General features: G+C 32.0%; 1 protein-coding gene across 1 annotated transcript in view; it reads left to right on the plus strand.

The window, feature by feature from the left end:
- LOC105219085 (uncharacterized) overlaps positions 1-25813 on the plus strand; it is a 128103-nt gene that overhangs the window by 80254 nt on the left and 22036 nt on the right. The window contains exons 7-12 of the mRNA XM_054232932.1: positions 2462-2613; positions 4284-4428; positions 7269-7399; positions 14974-15133; positions 20444-20652; positions 24030-24192. Of these exons, the coding sequence (XP_054088907.1) occupies positions 2462-2613; positions 4284-4428; positions 7269-7399; positions 14974-15133; positions 20444-20652; positions 24030-24192 (960 nt within the window). The remainder of the gene's footprint in view (positions 1-2461; positions 2614-4283; positions 4429-7268; positions 7400-14973; positions 15134-20443; positions 20653-24029; positions 24193-25813) is intronic.

Here is a 25813-nt window from a genome sequence, read left to right on the forward strand (position 1 = left end):
AATAGTGACAATGTTGTGATTTTATTGCAGAACAAATAATATGTGTAATTAATTAAATTATTGTAGTTTAAGCTTATAAAATCATGATGGTAAAAACGATCGAAATATTTTTAGATTGCCACGCTATATTATGCGGTTAGATTATTATCTACAATGAAAGTAAAAAAAAAACAATTAGGGAAAGACTAAGATCGGATGCAACCCGCACATTTTATACACTCGCACTTTATTGATATAATTTTATTGAGATGACACACAATTTGACCCATGTTTTCGGTATAAAGTCCAATAGAATAACGAAAATCATCATTTATAGTATGTGTTGAGGTAATTCCTAAATCGATGTGAATGATTTTCACTACCAAGGTACACTTTAACCTAGACTGTATGCTCACTTAATTTTGCAAAGATATTTCACATATCATATATCGATATATGCAATATAAAGTCCACCGGAAGTTTGATAATCTGAATATAATATATATGGGAGCTATGACCCTGGAAAGTTATGACGCGATTTTAACCTTTTTTGATACAGAGACACACTATTAGAAGAAAAAGATTTCCTCTGAATTACATTAAAATATCTGAGAGATTTACCGATATTTGCAGTGAAAAATTACCCTTAGGCACTAAGTTCTTCATGTTCGATATCCGCAGTGTTGAAAACTTATTGTCCGATTTCGACAATTTTTCCACAAGTATTGCCACAGCTCAAATACAGTATTTATACAAAGCTTTATTCCGCTATCTTCACTGGTTCCTTATGCTTGTATTATAAAGTAACGAATCAGATGGAATTGAAAATTGAGTAATATGGGAAGTAGGCGTGGTTGTAAACCGATTTCGCTCGTTTTTCATCCGTGTCATTAGGGTATCAAGAAAATATTATTTACCAGCGCATTGAAATCAGTTGAATAATTCCTGAGATATGGTTTTTGACCAATAAGTGGCCGACGCCACGCTCATTTTTAATAATTTAAATCTGAGTGCAGCTTCTTTCTGCCATTTCCCCTGTAAAATTTAGTGTTTTTGGCATACGTAAGGGATTTGCACAAAATTTCATTGAGTCAAATAAGCAAGCTTCATATTATTATTTTCTCACTTTGAATAATTAATGGAAATTAATTATAATTATAAACCTGAAACTGTTGCGATTAATGCAAATTCTAAACTAATTTATAGAATGTAAAAATAATATCTCCAGTTCTAATACTTATTGCATATTATACGAGCATTAAAAATCATGCCAACCAGACATATTCATATAGATAAACACCTCAGTTGCTGCATGTGTAAATTTAAATTGCTTGTACATGTTTTCACAAATGTATGCGGCGACCTATTAAAATAATATTTAGCATGCACACACGCATAATAAAAACTCAAATAAATAGTAATGAAAATAAAAACCAACTCACTTTTCACTTCCAGCTGCGAAACCACACTTCATAATTCAAAAAAATAAATATGCACTTAGCACATGCTGGTCGGAGTGAGTGGTTTTATTGTTTTTACAGTTAAATGGTTTTAAAATCAACGCATACACTATGTGCTCGGGGCGCTTTTTGCGCCAATTAGCTTTGCAGTAAGGCAAAATTAGCAGTTTCATAAAAAATTTAATGGTATAAAAAATATAAAAATATTTTACGCACTTTAAATGACAGTTTAATGTTCATGCTTATTCAATTGTTGCTTTAACTCACATACAAATAATATAGCGTGAGTCTTTTCGTGATTAATAAAATATTTTTATGTTAAGAAGAAATAGTTTTTAAAATATTTGAAACTCACTATAAATATTTTCTTTTTTGCGTCACACCACCGGAACAACCCACTGTGTGAGCGTTTGTATTGTGAAATAAGTGAAAAGCGTAAATCATTTGTATTGAAAGCGTTTAAAAAGTATTACACTTTGTTTAACGGCGTAAAATTTGTACAACAGCAACAAAAAGTTTGAATTGTTATATAAATGAGAAAAAAAACAGTTTTTTACAGCTACGCCAACGTTTCACACTTTTCAATTCTGTTTTTACTCATTACTTTACTGCTAATTGCAGTTGTTGGCAACAAACAACTAAGCCATGCAAAAAGCACATGTGAATTGCAGTCATTAAAATCAATAATTAATTATATATATGTATAGCATACATACGCTAATATTTGATTGATCCCGATTAATTAATCAATGGCAATTTTATGCAATTTATTCGAAATAAAATAATAATTTAAAACTCAATATTTTAATAAAAATAAGTGTTCTAAAACTAATAACTGAAAAATGTATATTTAAGTGTTATACAATTGTGGCGTTAAAATAAAAGGCTTAGCGTAAAATTAATTATAATTTAAATTATGAAATTAATTGAATTTATTTTCAAGTGATTGTGACATTTAAATATTTTATTTTTTAATTAATTGTAATTTTTCGACATTGTCTTTAAATTGAATATATTTTCAGTGCGTCCGCTTTTGGTGGAGATATCTTTCAATAATCAACCGATGTCTGCTGATCGCAAATACGAAATTGAGTGTCAGGCCTTTGGCTCGAGACCACCATCGAAGATTACCTGGTGGATGGGAAATATGGAGCTATTGGGACACAGTCAAAAGGTAAACGGAAATAATCGACGAAACAAAATAGAAACATTTAAAAAAATTAAATTAAAATTTATTTAGAAGTATAAGATTGTCGAGAAAAGCTTTCAAAAGCTCTAAGTTGTAAAACGCTTATTTAAAGTTGTGACAGTTAATTATTTACATAATACCAGCGATGCGTAATCTTTTCGATGAAAAATTGTATTATTTCTAATTAATTTTTTTGTTAAAAGTGGTAGAATGTCGAGAAAAGCTTTCAAAAGATCTAAGTTGTAAAAAGCTAATTTAAAGTTGTGACAGTAAATTATTTAAATAATATCAGCGATGTGTTATTTTTTTGATGAAAAATTATATTATTTTTAATTTATATTTATACTCTCGCAACAAATGTTGCTAAAGAGAGTATTATAGTTTTGTTCACATAACGGTTGTTTGTAACACCCAAAACTAAACGACTTAGATATAGGGTTATATATACCAAAGTGATCAGGGTGAAGAGTGGAGTTCAAATCCGAATGTCTGTCTGTCCGTCCGTCTGTGCAAGCTGTAACTTGAGTAAAAATTAAGATATCTTGATGAAACTTGGCACACTTATTTCTTGGCACCATAGGAAGGTTGCTTTCGAAAATGAGCAAAATCGGACCACTGCCACACCCACAAAATGGCGAAAACCGAAAACACATAAAGTGCCATAACTAAGCCATAAATAAAGCTATGGAAATAAAATTTGGTATGAAGGATCGCACTCTGAAGGGACATATTTGGATGTAATTCTTTTGGGTAAGTGGGCGTGGCGCCGCCCCCTACTAAGTTTTTTTGTACATATCTCGCAAACCAATAGAGCTATATATACCAAACTTAATGCAGTCATTTTTTTAGCCACTTCCTAATGCAGTCCAAAAATGAAAGAAATCGGATCATAACCACGCCCACCTCCCATACAAAAGTTAGGTTGAAAATTACTAAAAGTGGGTTAACTTTTTAACGAAAAACGTCAGAAACACTAAATTTCACATAAGAAATGGCAGATGAAAGCTGCACTCAGATTTTTTTACAAAATGGAAAATGGGCGCGGCGTCGCCCACTTATGAGTCAAAAACCATATCTCAGGAACTACTCGACCGATTTCAATGAAACTTGGTTTGTAATAGTTTGCTTACATCCCAATGATATGTTGTGAAAATGGGCCAAATCGCTTCACAACCACGCCTACTTCCTATATACCAGAACTTTGAAGACGATCTAAATCGCTTACTTTACAATATATAAAGTAAGTACTAGTGAAGATATCGGTGCAGAACTTTTCATAAATACTATGTTAATAGTGTGGCAGCCCCATTCTAAAAATCGCCGAAATCGGACCATAGGTTTTTAAGGCCCCATACATCGAACACGATTACCTCGGTGCTTCTAATCTAATATTATGGTTTCCAACTTTCAATGGACTTTATACAATATATATGACAAATATGTGGGTCAAATTGTGTATTATATAATATAAATAAAGTTAAATAAATAAATTGCGAGAGTATAACTTAGCCCTTCCTTACTTGTTTTCTTAAATTTTACTATTTTTTAAGAAAAATGTTTTCGACAACATTCATTAAAAATTCGCTTATATATGTGTAGTACTTGTGTTTTATATAAACCACTGATATTCATATTATTTTTCAAACTATTTTAAGGTTTCGGAAGATGGCAATGTAAGCCTTTCCGTACTCAGCATTACACCAACGCGTAGTGATCACGGTAAAGCGCTATCCTGTCGTGCAACAAACGAGCTTGTGCGCAATGGCATACGCGAGACGGCAATGAAACTTAATGTTTTCTGTAAGTAACACTATTTTTGTTTAAAATACCAAAATATTTACTTGAAAATAAATGCAATAACATGTAATAATATTGGAGATTAATATACAGTTGAACTTCAATAACTCGAATCACCATAATCCACAAAAAAACTTCGAGGTAGAGGTACTTCCGAGTTACGGAAGCTAATTTGTATGAAATTTTACTTATATTGTCAATTCAAGAGTTAGAGTTATGGAGAACTTCGGGTTATAGAAGTTCAAGTTATGGAAGTTCAACTATACATGTGTAACCGCCTTAAAACTCTGAACCTTTTGACAAGTAATTGCTGGGTTTTCAACATTTTCCTCCACCATAGATATCTTCAGAATATTATGATTATATTCATTTAGGAAAAACTGCTCAAATACTCGTATCTTCGATGTTTCATTTGGAACTCCTCACATGCAGATATGCATCCATTCCAACAATATTTTTTCACACCTAAGCTTTTCTAGAGCGAATCTTTCAATCCAATATAGCTTCAAATTTATCTAAGAAAATATTTTTTAAATTTTTGTACCCACATTGTTGCACGTGCAAATATATTTTACAGTTTACACAAATAAGATAATGTGACATTCATACCCATACACATTCATATATATACATATATGTACATATATATATATTCAAGTGTAGCCGTAGTGTAGCTTTGCCAAATTTCTGTGATGCAATGATAAAATCCATATAAAAATATATGTAAATATGCATAAGCGAAATGAAGCACTCAACTTGATTGGCTATAAAATGCATTGTTATGACACAGCCGCGTCGTTGCTGTGCTAACAACAACAAAAACACAATCTAAAAGCCAAACAAAAGAAAGAAGCGGAAACTCAAAGCAACGACGGTGACAAAAAAAATTCAAAGGATATGCGAGAGGAATATGTGCTAGAGGAATAAAAGCTAGATTTTCTAAGATGCTGTAAATGTTATAAAAGAAGACAAGCGAAAGCAGAATAGATACCGTTAAACGTAGTGATATGCTTATAGTATAAATTTGTGTACACAAAAGCTTTGCAATATTTTTTGACGCACAAAAAGCTTATTATAGTCACACATATAAGTCACACACATTTGTTATTGTGTGTGTGTGTATTTTTAGCTACAAACTGTTGATGCCTAAGCAAGTCATTAAAGCGAGACAAAAAAATAAAAAAAGACACGTCTTACATTTTTACAAGCACCCTTTACTCGACGACTTGCTGTTATCACTGGAAAGCAATATTTTCGTAATACTTCGAGACTTATATATGAAGCAATAACAATGAATCAGAGAATTGAAAAAAAAAACTGGAAACAATTTCAACCAAACTGTGTACCGAGAACTAAAACATCTCTATAGATAACTATATAAATATATACTACATATCGCAGCTGCAATGTTTTGTTTAAAAAATCGCTTCGTTTATTATAACATACTTTTTGGCGCTTTCACACTTCATTCTTTAACACACTACCACGCTACTGAGGCATGCATACACACACCAAACATAACCACTGCATGTCACCACATGCCGTTAGACGCACATCTTCATACGGATGTGTCTGCATATATATATTATATATACATATATATATGTATGTGTGTGTGTTTACAAGTTTCTCGGTTTGCTTGTTCGCTTCGACAGCGCATCTTGCCTTGTCTTCGCAGATATTAAATTAGATAACATTTTCAATTTCCTTGCTCATTTACATGAACATTTCGCATTACACATTCTCGTTTGGTGAAACTGTGTGCGAACAGCAGCGAAAAGACACAAAATAGACAAAAAAAACATGTTTATATTTGAAAACAGTGGCTTACAGCGTGTGCGTGTACGTGCCCACATAGGACGCCGATAGTGTTACGAGAAACTTGCAAGTGGTATAGGTTATTCAGCAAACTGGCATAGAATAGGCAATAAGTCGTGTTTTAATTAAAAATTAATTTAATAGGAGTGTTTAATTTTGTAAAATTCAAAATGAAAAAATAATTTTATATTTTTAATAAGTTTCACTACTATTACTTTATCATAATTCAAAATTATTTCTTGTAAGTAGTACATACTCACAAACTTTCCAATGTTATAATTACTATTCTTAAAAAAGAACACTCAAAACAAAAGAAATAATTAGTAGTGTGCATATTTAGATAAACACGAACAAATTCATTAAATTGTGGTTCCACTTTGGCATAGGTGTGTCTTTTGTAGGAAAAATAAAATGAATTCTTTTTAAAATAAATGCTGTAATATAAATACATATATCTACAATGAAAAATGATTTACTGAAGTTCTTGAAACGAATTCACCAATATTTCTAATTAGAAATATTCATAGTGTAATAACAGTGAACAGCCAATAAAACACATATGTACTGTAAATTGATAACTGCCATAGATTTTTCTTCGAAACTAAGGTTATATGCGAGGTTATATAAGCACAACTATATAAATGAAAAACAGCAGTTGAACTTATCACACTTGTATTTCTTGCCAAACCAGATCTTATCTACATGTTGCAACTACATTTATACAATTAACGAATTTATCAACAAAGTAGTTAGTGCCAAATCAACTTGATATGCCTGACTGAAAGCATAAGCAAAATAAAATTGAATTGAAATGCAATATTCGATATGTTCTCAAATTTAGTAAACACACACGAAATTAAAAGTTTATACATATATGTATATTTCTATACATATATTTGTATAAATCATTTGGTCAGCCCATAAATTGAATTTCTTTTGAAGTGCTTAGTTAGTAAGTTGTTTTTCTAGTTAACTTTTACTAAGAAACTCTTTCTTATTTTACTTGTGTATTTATCTACTTGCAGTCGTACCAACGCTTCAGCTGGATTTGGGCTCGAATTTAAATCCGGAAGATATTGAAGAAGGCGATGATGTCTACTTCGAGTGCAAAGTGCATGCAAATCCGGCAGCTTATAAAGTTGTGTGGAAGCACAATGTAAGTACATTATACGAAAAAGTATCTACAAATATGTTTGAGTATCAGTTATATTGAATGTAAGAATAAGTAATGTAAATATTTTGCAAAACTTTTTTTTTACAATCAAAAAGTTGATTATTTCTACTTACAAATTTGTGATTTTATAGGATGTTATTTAGGATTTAGATTCTTAACAAGTTGGTTTGGCATGATATTTCCCACAAAAGCTACTAAATAATAATATTCTCACAAAATATATGTAAATAATGTATCTATGTATTAGGCTCATCTTAAAGAGCTCTGAGTCTTAATTAAATGTAAATTTATGGTACAATAATTTTCTCCTCTATAGAGGTGAACACATTTCAAAGCATTATACATGAAATAGTGTAAAGGAGTAAACATATCAGAGATAATTACTTTTAATATACATATGGTATGTGAACAAAACAAGAAGTAACAAGTAAGGAAGGGCTAAGTTCGGGTGTAACCGAACATTTTATACTCTCGCAATTTATTTATTTAACTTTATTTATATTATATAATACACAATTTGACCCACGTATTCGTCATATATATTGTATAAAGTCCATTGAAAGTTGGAAAGCATAATATTAGGTTAGAAGCACCGATGTCCTCGTGTTCGATATATGGGGCCTTAAAAACCTATGGTCCGATTTCGGCGATTTTTAGAATGTGGCTGCCACACTATAAACATAGTATTTGTGCAAAATTCTGCACCGATATCTCCACTAGTGCTTACTTTATATATTGTAAAGTAAACGATTCAGATCGACTTCAAAGTTCTGGTATATAGGAAGTAGGCGTGGTTGTGCAGCGATTTGGCCTATTTTGACAACATATCATTGGGATGTAAGGAATATATTACAAACCAAGTTTCATTGAAATCGGTCGAGTAGTTAATGAGATATGGTTTCTGACCCATAAGTGGGCGATGCCACGCCCATTTTCCATTTTGTAAAAAAATCTGAGTGCAGCTTCCATCTGCCATTTCTTGTGTGAATTTTCGTGTTTCTGATGTTTTTGGTTAGTGAGTTAACCCACTTTTAGTAATTTTTAACATAACCTTTGTATAGGAGGGGGGCGTGGTTATTATCCGATTTCTGTAATTTTTGTACTGTATAAGGAAATGGCAGAAAAAACGACTGTAGAAAGTTTGGTTTATACAGCTCTATTGGTTTGCGAGATACATACAAAAACCCGATTTGGGGGCGGGGCCACGCCCACCTCCCCAAAAAAATTACATCCAAATGTGCCCCTACATATTACGATCCTTCATACCAAATTTTATTTCCATAGCTTTATTTATGGCTTAGTTATGGCACTTTTTGTGTTTTCGGTTTTCGCCATTTTGTGGGCGTGGCAGTGGTCCGATTTTGCTCAACCTTCCTACGGTGCCAAGAAATAAGAGTGTTAAGTTTCATCAAGATATCTTAATTTTTACTCAAGTTACAGCTTGCACAGACGGACGGACGGACAGACAGACATTCGGATCACTCTTCACCCTGATCACTTTGGTATATATAACCCTATATCTAACTCGTTTAGTTTTGGGTGTTACATACAACCGATATGTGAACAAAACTATAAACTCTCTAGCAACTTTGTTGCGAGAGTATAAAAATGTTTGTTTACGATTGGCCCACCTTCCACTGTGAGTCACCCATGTGTATACGTACATACAATGCTTTGTATGTAGCTTCACTCAAGCGTACCTTTCAATTAAATTGATTTAAATTTTACTTTGAAATAAAGCAAATATTAGTTCTATGAACATTTGTTTGTTGTTACTGTCGATAGTTTTTCTGACAAATGCAGGCAGGCATAATACTTTCAATTACTGTTGCAATTGGAGAATTTTGTGCATATGTTGATACGAGCATATGGAATTGATTGACTTTTCATCAGCTGCGCATTGATGTATTTCATCATAAAACAAAATCCGTTTAATTGAATATGTTACGAATTTGGCAATATTTATAAAGAAGATTTTTGTTGAATTTGAAAAAAAAAGAATTGAAATTTACAAAAAAAAAAAAAAAAAAATAAAAATAAAAATTAAAATTAAAATTAAAATTAAAATTGAAATTAAAATTAAAATTAAAATTAAAATTAAAATTAAAATTAAAATTAAAATTAAAATTAAAATTAAAATTAAAATTAAAATTAAAATTAAAATTACTGGACTCCAATCCATAACTAACCCAGTTAATTACATACCCAAACTAGGTCATGTCAAATAGTAAAAAGCATAGCATTTCAGAAGTTCTATTAAATCCGCCGCAAAATATGCCACAGCAGCTAGCTTTGGCGGCTTTGCTCTCATTTTCCCAAAGACCAACAAAAGCTTACGCATAGATAAGCAAAATGTCTTGCGCGTCTAGAACAAAACATACTTTTCAGCGCATCTATTTATACTACGCCTTAGTGCTTCCCAGTTGCTGTTGTTCGTTGTTTCATACTGTAAAGCATTGTTGTCAGCTTCACATTGTGTTCATCTGTTAGAACGTGCCGCTGCCACTTGACATAATGCGTTGGTTGGAACGAAACTAAGCAAATAAATAAGAACGACCCACCAACTGTGCAAATAGTCGCGCTCAAAAGTATACACTGCAATTAGTGTGCTACATGACAATTTCATTCCGAAGTGCGGTCAGGGTCACTTAGCTGCTTGCGTTTATTGCGGTCACTTTTAAAGTTGCCTTCTTTAGAAATATACAGACATCGTACGATTACATTTAATTTTCATTCCTCCACTTTCTAATTGTATTCTTGTGTATATATACATATATAGGTTTTTTGAGCTTACTCATTCAGTGAAATCGTAATAAGAAAATACTAGTATTACAATTTAGGATATTCTTATAAGGATTGGATTATTTTTCGCTCCGATATTTTATGGAACATAATATTTTTAAATAAATCTATTTACTTATACGTATGTATATATATAATATATATAATGTTATAAGTGCGCTTAGAAACACTCGTACTACATTTGTCTATCCAGAGATTTTTTGTACCAACAAAACTGTGTTAGCGTAAAAAACTACTCAGAAATAAGTGCAAGTCGCCGCACAATTAGTGCCAGCAAATTTTGTAAATGGCAGCACTTTTAAATGCACCACCTTTGGTTTTTCCACTCCAAACTACTACACACTCCACTCGTAATGCCTGTCACAAAATGAAGTGTAATGAATAGTTAAAAAGTGGCAGAGCTGCCGCAACAGATGTACATGTACATGTATGTAAAGGCAACGCAAGCCACTGTGGTCGCATCGCAATTAAGTTTAGTGTAGTTAAATTAGAGCTTCTTTAAATTAAGAATGCTTGAAAGATGGATTTACTGCATAGAATTGTTTAATATTTAAATATGGTGTACTGAATACAAATATAAAAATTTAAGTTTTATAAATTCATTAAGTGTTTAACAAAACAATTGATCAATTTAGATAGATAGTATTCCTGATATTGAAAAGAGTTTAAAGTGATCTGAACTGAATAATGAAATGGTAAAAGAGTCACAAAATTAAAAATATTATTTCAAAAAATAAAAAATAAAAAAATTACATTAATTTAAATTTTATAAATAAATTATTTTATTCTGAATACCAACTACAGTAAATTAAATTTGTTAGAAATTTGTCAATCACTGAATTTAGTTGCTACATATTACCTTAATTAAATTAGAAAGTGGTTAGTTAAAAAAACTGAACTAATATTATTATCATGGAATTAAATAGAAAATATCATATTACTTTGAACTTAATTAAACTATTTAGAAAAATTATTGATGCATTAAAATTTTGAAATAATTGATAAAGTATTTGAGGTAAATCGTTAGAATAAAAATATAATAACTACAAAATAGCATTACATATCACACAACAAAATTAATCTCGTGGAAAGCCTATTAATTAATATAGAATAATAACACAAATAAGAGTTATTTAAATATGTAACTATATGAATAAAAATCATGTATTTTAAATTTTCAAGGAAAATATGTATTATGAAAATTAACGAAAATATATTATATTGACTAAATTTATTTGAATGAATAACACTATGTCTATGAATGTTAATTAATTCATTCTAAAATCAATTAAAAAAAAATTATAAAATATTTGCTTTTTAATTGTACTCATAAACAATACATTTTGCGTAATTTATAAAATACATTACTCTATACCGGCAGAATACGTAATTAAAACTAATGAAGGTTGTGTTTGCATATATTTAGTGCCACAAACCTTTTCACACCCGACTTTATCTTGGATTTCTTTGCTCGAAATTCTAATATTCATTAAAACTCAAATTGTAATTGCCAATACATGTATACAACTGTGTTGCCAGATCCACAGAACTTTTTATTTGTATAGAATATTAAGGGAAAGTGTATGCGCTGCTGACAACGAAAATTCGCACGCTCATTAAAACTCGCACGTACAAGCATAGCATATATGTGCATACAAATAAATATGTACTTTTGTATAAATTTATCTACACACGTGTTTGTATGCATGTATGCACATTGAATATGCTGACAATTTTGATCAAACTAATTGTTAATTTAATTTGCGTGCACGTTAATTGTGCAGCATGAATATTTAATTAAAAAGGTGACAACCATGGCAGTTAGTTAAACTTGTTAGACTCAACTCAAACAATTTCTACAACACTGTGACATTACTAACAATGTCGGCATGTCAATAGTATGATAATTTAGTTAGGCAACGTAGCAGCTAATGTATATACATTCATATTATATATATGCTGGTATGTATGTAAATTCTTTAGAGCGCTCTACAAATATTAAACTTTGAAAAAAAAAATTACAAAAAAATTTAATTACATTAATAAGCAAACTAGCAAATTGGCCAGTTAAATGGCGGCACTTGCTGTTATATAATAAGTTAGTTATTAATTGTGAAAACTTTTCTTGTAAAAAATGATGAACAACAAGAGAGACAAAAGAATAATTTACAAACTCAGGATTTAATGGTGGATATGAGCGAGGGGTTCATATAATATTGAGAATTCTATAGACCAACGATATAACTAATGATATGGGTGGGTTATTTGTACAAATATACAGTGCTAGTACAGTTATATACAGCACGACTCTACAGAACTCGTAACGAGTTGTCAACAGAAGGAAGCTGCACTTAGATTTTTTTACAAAATGGAAAATGTGCGTGGTGTCGATTAGATACGTGTCAAAAACCATATCTCATAAGCTACTTGACCGATTTTAATGAAATTCGGTACAAGATATTTTCCTGACACCCCGATGAAGATAGCGAAATTAAACTTTACACAAATAATGTATATCATATGTGGCATCACTTGTGGAAAAGTTGTCGAAATCGAACTATAACTTTTCAAAGTCCCTGATATCAAACATGAAGAACTCAGAGCCTAAGTGTAAGTTTTTACCGAAAATATCGTTACATCTCTCAGATATTTTAATGTAATTCAGAGGAATTGTTTTTCTTCTAATAGTGTGTTTCTGTTCCAAAAATGGTTAAAATCGAGTCATAACTTCCCCCAGCTCCCATATACCTAATTATACGTTTTTCAAAAATACGATGGACTTAATACCTCATAAACCGGTTAATATGTAAGATATCTTAAGTGTGCGTATAGTTGTGGATACAGTGTACCTTGGTGGTGAAAATGAGTTAAATTGGTTAAGGAATTACCTCAACTATTATAATAATGTTAATTGTATACATATAAAATATATTTTTTTCAACTCTCAGCAACAACTACTAGAATTGCTTCACATAATCAAACAGTTAAACTTGCTGCAATTAAAGCATAAAATATGAAACTCAGCGTGAAATAAGAAATAATGAAATAGGCGAATACGCAAATAAGCAAATAACAATAAATGCACGCTATAGAATTGAACTTTATTAGCGGTGACAATGCATGACTTTGACATAGTTTTACGACGTGATGAGCACGCGTATATTTACACACCTACACACACAAACGCATAAGTGTAAGAATACTACAATAACACACTCTCACATAACACATAGCAAAGCGTGTTTAGTGAATAGAATTGAAATGAAAAGTTAGCGAAATACACAAACAAACAACAGAATGTAATACGTACAAAAGAAACAAACTGTACAAATAAATAGCAGCTTAGAAGCGCCTGAAAGCACGCAACGAAGTGAGATTATTACAGTTTTTACATTGCACAACATAATAGTTATAATGTTGGCATTTGGCGCGCATACATACATATATTTATTAAAAATGAATTGCATGAGCGAGCGTATCTGGTGAACAATGTATTGTTGACTTATGCTATGTACACAGATGCATATAATATTTGTGTGTTTGATGTACGACATGTGGCACGTGTGTGACATATGTGATAAATACAAATAATAGCGCGTCAACTATTTTGTGGATAAACGCTTCATTTGTTTAGAATTGTATGCCGAAAGCACAAGTGAAGTTTTCTATGGATATCATATGATACGTATATATATGTATACAAACAGATGTGATTGTGAGAAAACCCAGTAGGAAAATTGAGCGATGATTTTGAATTAGACTTAGGCAAAGCAGACTAAATTGGAACTTGCGAATCAAATTTGATATATTTAATTTTTAGCTGAAAGAAATATAACTTAGTTGGACATGGGTATTATTTATTTATTACTAGAACTCAAATAAATCTAATAATATATTTTAGAAAATTAGTTAAAGACGAGTTTTCAAAATTTCAAATAATATACATAAATTCTAAATTCTAAATTTATACAAGTTTGCGACAGTCAATGAAGACTATAGAACCGCACTGAAAGACTCTACCCTACAATAATCTACAATAATAAGAAATAATAATTATAGGAGCAGAGTATCTGATGACGATTGAATAGTTGTTCAGTTACGTATCATACTGTGAGAAGTACACGTGACTTGACTATAATTAACAATTTACATATATGGGTTGCCCGGGGCTGTTTTAAGTACACAGTGTTCAAATAAACGTAACGACAAAAACACCTTATCTTCATTATTTCTAAGCGCAATTAAATGCTGTTTGTTTATTCGTTGTTGTCCGTTTTGACTATTTCAAATTAAGTATATATTTTTGTCATATTATTCAATCGGTTTGCCTTTCATTCCTTCGGTATCCAAAAGAGTTGGTACTCATTTCGAAAATCACTAGTTCTGTACCCTATATCAATTTCATTTGTTTTAATATTATTACTAAAAATTTCTTACTGGGTGCGCGCATGTATGAGTATTTGTATAAGGACTGTAATAACTGCTAAACTTGGTGGTGCTTACACAAAATATACCAATATTAGCCTATCGTGCGCGATAAATGTTAAATGCAGATCAGTGAGTCTATGCTTTTGGGCACATCTCAAGTGTAGTTATATTGAGAAAATTAGGTTGCATAAATACAAAAAACTAAAATTATTTTCATAGAACTCTAGATATAATAAAATAAAATCCAAATATATACTTAAAATAATAAAAATCTCTCTAGAGTGCTAGATTTCGCATTAAATGAAAATCTGTTTAATTATTTTCAGAATCAAATCATTCAACATAATCAACGCGCTGGCGTCATTGTGAGTACTGGCGATTTGGCATTGCAGGGTGTGACACGCCATCAAGCGGGCAACTACACCTGTACTGCTTCGAATGTGGAGGGCGATGGTGATAGTAACATTGTTGAGCTGAAAGTGATGTGTAAGTAAATGCGAAGAAAATTTATAGTTAATAGACAAATATACACTTTTAATCTAACATCGAATTAAAAAAAGACATTATCTGAATAAATTGACAAAAAATTACGTAATCAAAACATTCAATTAAATACTTAATTGAATCTAATACAAATTACGAATAAGAGTATACATTCCTTTCCATATATTTAAAATTAACCTGAGTCCTTTTTTTATTAACTTCTCAGAACCATACTATTGTGTTTCCTAGTTGGTTACAATCACTACTTTATGTATTCCCTATACTTATATATACTGGCATATATGCATGAGCTTCCACGTTTTGTTTTGTTTGCGCTAGTATAAAGTCCAGAGAAGCATATCCTTCCTTTGGCACAAAGCAAAACAAACACTTCTGAGCATTTTCTTGCTCTACTTCGGTGCGAGAATTCAAATAGTTCTCATAGTTTTCCTAGAAACCCAGATTCCTACTTTTAAAGTTTTGCGAAAGGCAAAAGATGCGGCAAGCGCTAACTGGAAAATGGTGCTGTACAGAGCGGAACGAAGTGAAAGTTCTGTGTCAGCAGTAGGGAATAGCGGAGACAATTGTGCTGGGAATTTAAGTAATTGCTAAGAGTGAAATTAAAGCAGCGGATTTCTACTTGTTTGTAAATATGTGTTATTGTAACTGGGTGCGGCCTTTTAATTAATTTATTTTTTCTTTACCACGTGACACTACATTTTTGCATTTTTTCCTTCGTATATTTAAATATGATTTACTGATACTGATAATGTAAAAAAAAGAAATATGATTGGTAATATGTTAAAGTAGTTTGAGTCGAGAGATATGTGTACTTATTGTAAAGATGTGGATCTCTCTTTTTTTTGTTTTGCGCTAGTTGAAAGCTGCTGACTCTAAGTTATCGTTTTAATGCTATCCAGATACAATAGCTTTGTTTTTAGTTTAGTTTAGTTAGGGGGGGGGGGGGGGGGGGTGGGTTTCACACCACAAAACCCACCCCTGTCTCCTTCCAATGCAACCTATATCTTGAGTAAATGTTCTCACCTTCCTTAAGCCTTCATTTTGATTGCCTTTCATGACTTAGGATGCAAACGATGTATCGATGTTTTCGTCAAAAAGCATCGATGTCAGCCATCGATGTCTTGAATCTAAAAATATCGATGCATCGATGTCACTTTCAACGATGTTTTATGTCGATGTTTTATATAAAAATTTGACTTCACACCTTCACACTTTTTCGGGTATTAACTCGAAACCCTCTATTTGGATACACTTTATTATATTGGAATTCGATTTTTGTAAAATACGGAGAATTCGTTAAGGGAATGTGCGCTTGGACAAAACTGCGGTTACTTTTATGATTTATTTATACAATTTAATTCTGGCGTAGGCTACTGCGTTAGATCAGAGATTCAAACTACTGCATTTTAAAGATGCTGTGGCTAAAAGAAATACTTTTTTTTTTTTGTTTCATAAAGTATTCAAAGAATCGCGCTGATACAACCTAATCTTCGGATGAGTGTGAAACAGAATACTCGTTTGATATTTGGAACCAAAATAAACATTTGGTCCACCAAAAGGGACAGAAGGTTGAAGAGAAAGTGTATCTCGGCTGTTACCCCTACCAATCAGAAGCCAATAGAGTTTGGGTTGACATGAACACTGTGTTTCCGGAGTAAATAAATAGGCTTATTAATATTTACACAATGTGGCCACTTTAGTGCCGAGTAAACGACCGTTTTCTAAACCCAGGGCAACTATAACGCAGAAGTAAAATCTAAAAGAAATGACAGTGAAAAAACTTTCCATATCGCTGTTTTGTTATTTATTGAGAATAAACTTTAACAGACATATAATGCTAAGTGAAATAAAATGTATCAACTTAAGACATACTACATTCCCTTTATTTATGCTTCTGCTTCTGTATCCCTTAGCTTTTCACACTAAATTTAAAATAAGTTAAAAAAGTTCAAAAATATATCGATGTTTCGATGTATCGATGTTTTAATGGCCGATGTTTTTGATTTCGATGGGTTTTGAAGAAACATCGATACATCGAACCATCGATGTTTCATTTCTCGATGTTTGCATCCCTATTCATGACTACATTTGATAGATAATCTCTTCATTTTATATACTTACCTTTTGATTATTAGACACGGCCTTGCTCCCTCTCAATGATACTGTTGCACTGAAACTGCTCCCTTTTGAAAGTTTTCTAGTAATAAAAATTAATAAAATCAGTTTTCCAGCGCAGCAAGAAGCAACTAGCTGCCAAAAAGCTGCAACATTTTTGTCATGTAAACTTTTTATAATTCAAAGAGCTATTCCTAAATGTTAGATTACTGACCATACAGCACCAAAAGGAAGGTTAAGGGATTTGAGCGTGCAAGTTTGTCCGTGATACATACACATATATGTTAGCTGTCGTCGGTTGCAAGAAAAAAACTTTAAGTATTCTTTTGAGACTTGTTTACCCTTCTTGCTTCACTTGCGACCAAAGAAAAAGTTGCGCTGGCCATGCTCAAAGTAGCTGAGTAAATAAACTTATAAATTTAAACTTTTCGACTCTAATTCTCTGTGTTATTACTCTTGAGTGAAAGATGTGGTGAGCGATTTTGTTCCAGCCATCTTTGTGTACTCTGCGTTTGTATGTATATACATGTTGAGAGCCTTTAATAAAGCCAGACACAAAGGCAGATAAGCTTATATATACTAATATACCATATTTAAGGCATACAATTGGGTCTTTCATCTCCCTCCTCCGCGCTTCCATTGATTTCGCATACATATGAGAAGAAATTTAATTTTTCTGCAGAACATTAAATTGTAAGTATTAACAACTACAGCCAAAATAAAAAAAACTAAAGCTATAAAATGGCAATATATAGCTGAATAAGAGTGAAGTTTGTGCTCTAACGGCTTTCCTATTGCCACTATATGGATGTTTATGTCTGTTAGTATCCCGGCATAACTCACTATGATGGTCCGGCTAGTTTTAGCTATAAACTTTAACTTTAATTTTCGCTGGGCGGCACGCTAAACTCAAGTTATGGCTTCAGAGAACAGTATAGTACTTTATGTTGGCCATACATAGTAGTTGTTTATAAAATTGTTATTGTTACTACTTACATAAATATCCCTTTTAGATGCACTTGTATGTATATGGGCCGCCCTTTTCTCCACTGCTTGCTCGGAATTTTGATGGAAAATTGCATTATTTATTAGTCGAAATGGCGTACATACATATATACATATAAGAGAAGGGGTAAGCCTGGAAGCGTATATCCAACGCTCGGAATTAACTTTAATGATGCGCCATAAACTCAATTATGTAGCAACCTTATTTTAAATTACCAAAAGGGTAGTCACTGCTGTGTAACATAAAAATGGAAGAGAATGGAAAATAATAACTATTTTAATAAGCACTCTAACAGTTTATTATTGAAAGCGCAAAACTTTAGGAAAACTCTCTATTATTAGATTTTATGTGTACGAAAGTTTTTTCCATAATTTTAATGGAAACACTGTGAGGAAATTTCCACATACAAGTTGGAGTGCTTTGTTATTGTAAACAAATTAATCCACAGCACGGGTAAATTTTATTGATAATTTCACAAACAAAATTCTTGTTTAATACCTTGCGGAATCTCACCAATTGAATGTTGTAATTAAAAGCATATTGTGCTTTTTCAATAAAGCTTCTGCAGAAGGAGTTTTCATAATACGTTTGGTATTTAAAATATAATACAGAGTCAGGAAAAAAACAAACAAAACTAGTGGAATTCTTCTTAATAAATAGCTTTTTAAATTAAGCGTTTAAAAAAAAAGATATTTCATGCCAGATTCATATTGAGCTTTTTACAATAATTCGCATTCAATAAAGCTTTTCTCAAAGCACAAAAAGAAGCATTTCTTCTATGAACCGAAAACAAATGCAGTTCTTCAGAACTGGTACATTCCGATATCTTTTAAAAAGCTAATTAGCTAAAAGTTACAAGTATTCTTATAAAAGCTTTAAAGCTTAAGAACTTAAACCTATGCATATTGAATTTAACAAAATATTGAGAGCATATGAAAATATTAGCCATTTAAAAACGAGCATTTAATGTAAAAAAGTGGTGGTAAAGCTTAAAAGCTCCGCTCTACTTACAAGCTAACACTGACTGTCGTAAAAAAATATTTGAAATTTCTTCTTAACTCCGGCTTACCTAGAACTACATGTGCCGCATAAAGTAGTATACATTTTAAAGCACCTGGATTTAAGAAAGCTTTAAGTCTCATATACACAACGAAAGCTTCACATTGTTGATCTCGGTTTAAAGTGATGTCTTGTTGTTTTCTAAAAAATATTTTCACAAATAATAATTTTCGCTATTTCTAAGTACCTGCAACTGTAAATATAATGCATACCAACATACTATAAAAATCCCACTTTCTTAGTGGAAGTTTGCTGCGTAAAAGTATGCTATAAACACAATGCCACCCACAGCTAAGCTACGATTTATGAGTCTCCGTTGGGTGGTGGGCACGTGGGTGTATGTAGGCATACATACCAATGTAAAAACATGCATATATATATACGTTTCAGCTTGCAATGGTTTTATGTAAACAATGCAAAAAATTTGCCTGCAGGCGATTGCTGTTTTATGTAGACTCAAATACCAAACGTTAAAAGTGCCCTCATTTCTGCGAGCAAAATAGAGAAATATAAATAAATAAATGCCAGCAAAAAAAATTCAATTGTAAAAATGCAGTTGGCGGTAAATAAAAGAGCGAAAAACTTGAAAATAAAAATAAATCTCGGCTAGAGTAAAATAAATATGTTAAAGCCTTTCTTGACTCACTTTCTAGCACAATATGCAAGGCGCGCGTTGGCGAAGGCGAAAAAGTGATGCAACAGATTCTGCTCTTGCTATTTTATTTTAATACCGTTTCGTGGTTTCTAGAAAGCATACAGTCTTTAATAATATTTGTATAGTTTAGCTTACTTTTTCACACACAGGAATACACAAATGCTTATATTATATATAAATACCTGGATTCTATTTAGTAGTAACCAGGTGTTGGTAGCTATAGCACTGCGACTAGTAACAGTACCAACATGCATATACATATTCATATCTAGTTTCACTCAGCGCATCACTGGCTTACCATTTCCTTTTTTGAAATGAAACCGCATTTGCACAGCACATTTATTTACATACCTGCCGTTATACGAATATTGTGTATGCTCTATTCATATGTTACAACATAAAGAAAATCACAACTTTTCACGTTGTTGTTGTTGTTTGTTGCTTATCTTTCCCACAGACAAACCGATTTGCCGCCCGGATCAGAAGAAAATTTATGGTGTGGCGCGTAATGAGGTAGCCGAGATTTTATGTGAAGTTGATGCATATCCACCGCCGGAAAATTTCAAATGGTCCTTCAATAATACGGCAGAGACATTTGATATGCCGCAGAGTGGTTTCCGTGCGCATTCAGCGCAAGGATCGACATTGACCTACACGCCGGTCAAGGTGAGTACACATACATACCCACATATACACACTTTGGAGATATAAATTATTCGTATGTATTTTCAACTTTTGTTTACCCCATTTGACTCAGATACTTAACCATATACACAAATAAGTGCATATATATGTAATAATGTGCGCCAGCAAGTGCATATGCAGTTATCTGTATATACCTTCTTTCCATTTAGTAAAACTGCCACCGTATGTGTGCCACACTTATTTTTTTGTATATAGTTTTGTATTTATTTTTGTACTTAGAATTTGAGAATTACACAGTAAATATCTCCCAACTTTAAATATGTAAATTCACGGTATCTTATAGAGAAGAAATTAAGTAAGGAAAAGCTACACCAGAACTTTTGATACAATCGCACTTGATTGATGTAATTTTATTAAGATAAAAAAATTACCCTTAGGCACTGAGTTCTTCATCTTCAATATACGGGACATTGAATAGCTATAATCCGATCTCCAAAATTTTTCAACAAGAGATGTCACAGCTCAAATTCAATATTTGTGTAAAGTTTTATTCCACGATCTTCATTGAATTACTATAAAGTGAAGGAATTAGATGGTATTCACAATCGAGTAATATGGGAAGTGGGCGTGGTTGTAAACCGATTTCGACAATCCGTGGAAACAGGGTATCAAGAAAATATTATATTCATCGGAATCGGTCGAGTAGTTTCTGAGATATGGTTTTTGACCCATAAGTGGGCGACGACACGCCCATTTTCAATTTTTTTTAAATCTGAGTGCTGCTACCTACTTTTATTTCTTCTGTAAAATTTAGTGTGTCTGGTGTTTTCGGTTAACGAGTTAACGAACTTTTATTAATTTTCAACATAACCTTTGTATGGGATGTGGGCGTGGTTATTATCGAATTACACCTATTTTTATTGTGTATAATGGGGTACGTAATGGAGGTGACTGCAGAATATTTGCTTTATGTAGCTTTAGTAGTTTACGAAATATGTGCAAGAAACTTATTAGGGGGTGGGACCACGCCCACTTTCCCAAAAAAATACATCCAAATATGAGCCTTCCTAGTTTTCGGTTTTCATCATTTTGTGGGTGTGGCAATGGTTTACGAAAGCGACCATCAGAAAAACTGAGCGATCGAAACTACATTCAGGAGAACGCTACATGCCCGAACAGCTCTTTTATATATATATAGTTTTTCTACGAAGTGAGGAGATTTATTGAAAGGTCGGACCGCTGTAATTCATCGTAAGAAATATTTCATAATAGTTTTGGGTTAATATTGAGGTTTACAGCAAAAATTCAAAATTCCGAAAAAAACATCTTATTCTTACAAATAATCGTAACCTGAATTTCGCAGATTTATTTAAGTTAAGATTTTCTCTGAATTTATATGCTATTTATTATTATTCTTTCAAAATCAGATTAAAATACACTGTTATTGGAAACTATTATTATAAATATAAATTCCAAACTATTAATAATGTATATTTGGACTTGAATCGCATTTCGGCTTGCTGTGTTTAAGGGATGAGGGAAGCCACCACACATTTAGTTCCAAAAATTTTAAATTTTCAACCATCTGTTGCCTGATATACATATTTGTTTACTTCTTCTCCATGCATATTTAAAATCGAGAAGCTGAAAGCTAAACAGAAAATAATTTTTTACATCTTCCAACATTTCTACTTCTTCTTGAATGGCAATAAATTATAAATTATTCACCGTAAAATGCGCACATAACGCATTTTGTGCTATAAACTGGAAAGCTTCTTTCCGTTTCGATGACATATTTGCCGCTTCCGGTTTCCGTTTGTTTATGCGAATATAACATTTTAAAATGAAACACTTGCAAATGCACATAAGAAATATTTGAATGTGAAGGAGTATGTGAGAGGAAATAAAACGTGCTCCCACTAGTATCTTCCCAAGATGGTAGTGAGTAGTGTAAATTTTATAATAGAAATACGAGTATGTTGTTTGTTTTTAGAAACATATATAGCAAATCTAATTCTAAAGCATCAAAGTTAAAATCTTGGAATTTCTTAAGTCTAAAAAGTTATCAAACAGAAGTGAAGGAAATACACACACACTTTGCGGGCTACAAAGAAAAACTTTGCTACAACTCCTTAACTATCTTTCTACAAAATTTTCAAAATCGTCTGGAAAGTCGGCAGAATATCAAAATCATTCTCTAAAAGCAACAACACTATATTTGCCATCTGTTACTTTCGTAAACACATACACAGCCATCTAAACTGAAGTTTTTTGTTGTTCTTTTGTTAATTTCTGGTTTGTTTATTATTTCTATCATTTTTTGTCATTTATGTAAGCGTTGCCGTCGGGCAGTTGACTTAAATACGCACAGCAACATGACACCATTTAGATATGTGTGTAAATAAGTGAGTGACAAGCCACACTCAGTTGAGTTTGAAGAAACTCAATTTGGTAAAGTAAGATTTTGAAAAGCTGTAGGTGCTGGCTGCATTTGTAATATATTTTCAAAACTTGTTCCCTGTTTGTATTGTATTATCTATAAGGAAATCGTTTTTATCGTATCCTGTTACTAGTTTATTAGATATTATATTATAGTTATAGCTATGAAGTTTCTGAATAACTATTTAATTTTCAATTTTGCTTCCGTTTTCTACAAAAAACATTACAGAACACAACCACATCTTCTATAATTCTACTACAAATTATCAATGTTTCTACATTGCTCTAAGCATATGATTCTCTAGGTAATAAAATATACCGCGCACTCATGCGTATAACAAAAAGAAGTTTTCTTTTGAGAACATTCAAGCTCTCATATATACATACATACATACATATATTTTCACTGTCATAGATAACTTGCATTTTGTTTGCTGCCGGTATTGCGTGTGCTTCAGGATAAATAAATGTCTTTCATAGAGTTTATAAATAAATAAAATCAGAACACACTATTTCAAGTACGTGTGAGATATAGGCATATACAATTGCTTGTATATGCGCACCTTCATTTGGCTTGTGTCTGCTGACGACTACAAAAGTGTAGGAGGGTGTATAACTTACGTATATGTCACTTTGGAAAAAAGCAAAATAAATTTTTGTTTGTAAATTTGCTATTTTACGAGCATCTGTCAAATTGAATCAACTGCAAAGCTTCGTTACCGAAAAGTTAACTTTGTTGGAAACATGTCAGTAGAAAGTGAAGTTTCCATTGTAGCAAGATATAATGCTGGCAGGTAATGGTTAGTTAAAGTAATTTTAGATGAAATATTTCTGCTGTTTCAAGAATGCGATGAAGTGTTAAATGCAATTTAGGATTTAATTGTTTTTATTTTATTATTATTATTAGTTATTTGAATTTATTACACAAATATTTTTAAAATATCTCCATATTCTTTCAGGAATTGGATTTCGGCACCATTATGTGTTGGGCGGATAACAATGTTGGCCAGCAAAGAGAGCCTTGCGTCTTTCATTTAATAGCAGCTGGAAAGCCCGAAATTCCAGCAAATTGTACTATATTCAATCAGACATCGGACTCATTGGAGGTCTATTGCATGGAAGGTGAGTGAATTTGTGTGTTTGTAGTTGAAACTATTTATAAGAATAGATGATCCATATAATATCAAAAATTTTAGTACTTAACTAAAAGTGATTATTTGTGTTTTAAAGTAAGACCAAACATTTTCCAATTTCTAATATTTTCCCATTTTTATATGAAGCAACTTAGAGCTTACAGTAGATCATAATCTATACTCTGGTTTAAAAATGTACTTGTCTATTCTGAGTAATATATATTACTAACAGACCCATCCACACGTTTTTGTGGCAAAGTATACATTAAATTACGTTGGTCCAATATTGGCTTCGGCGACTTGATTACTCGAAGTTACGCAGCAGGATGACAACTCAAACTACTTTTAATTGCAAAGTGAGTGGTGATAGTACAGGCAATTTGAAATAGTTGGGTTCTTTGTTTTTTTACCACCAATATAATCATTCTATCAGTCATTTATGGTTACCATTTGCAACTGCTTCTACAATCGCAATTTGATATTTTTGCAAAAACACTCATATGTTAGTTGTTAATTGGCAATTCTTTATGTGTCGCCACAAATTAAATGATTTTAGGCACCGTCAATAACAGTTGATCCAGGAATAATTGGAAGAGTCTGGCGTAAATCACCTGCTAACAGAATCCTGGCTCCACCAAAAACGTTTATCGACAATCAAGATATTTTAAAGTCCTGTGCAGTACCTCCAGCGACTTCTTGAATGTTTAGAAAATCTTCGTTATAGCGCTATTTTTGGCGATTTTGCCGACTGGTGTTTCGTTCATTTGCAATTCAGGAGTAATTTCAACGCCGAATGTCCCGTTAGTTTGCCTACTAACAGGTGCCAAGATGGCCCTATTCTTAAAAATGAGTGAAATTGGTTCTGGAATTACATCAGCCCTCATATACTATATATGATGATTTTCTATTGGACTAATGCCGAATATATATGTAGGTCAAATTGTGTGTTATCTTAATAAAATTACATCAAAAATTGCGAGAGTATAAAAAATTTTGTTGGACCCGAACTTGGCCTTTCCTTATTTGTTACAAATTGTTTTGAGCTATCGACACAATCTTATACAATTGAACAATAACAAAAATATTTTAACAAAGCAACAATGACAACCTTCAAAATATTATTTTTTTGTTTTCTCTTTTTATATTTTTCTTGGCAACTTGATTAAAATTCTTTTATCTTCCTCGCAATTGTTCCATATTTACTCACTCTCTAATCTTTTCCTGGCCTTCCACGAATATTTCAAGACTAAAATTAGCCAGATCGGTTTGGCCGTTCTTGACTTTTTGCGAGACTAACGAACAGCAATTCATTTTTATATTATATTTATGTAACTGTAAATGAGAAGTAAAACAAATTTTTAATTATTAATATCCCCTAACTAAATTTCACTAAAATACGTTCAGCCGTTTAGGCATGATAGAGCAAAACTCCCAGCAAAAACCATAAAAAAAATCACTAACTCAATTCAGTTTTCTGCAGTCTTCCTACCCTCTAAGTACGATGACGTGATCATTTTGATCGTATATCCATTTTTAGGTAACCATCGATTACTTTACTAAATTTCATCAAAATCCGTTCAGCCGTTTAGACGTGAAAGAGCAAAAGTCCC

This window comes from Zeugodacus cucurbitae, chromosome 2, assembly GCF_028554725.1.
Source record: "Zeugodacus cucurbitae isolate PBARC_wt_2022May chromosome 2, idZeuCucr1.2, whole genome shotgun sequence".
Taxonomy (NCBI): Eukaryota; Metazoa; Arthropoda; class Insecta; order Diptera; family Tephritidae; genus Zeugodacus; species Zeugodacus cucurbitae.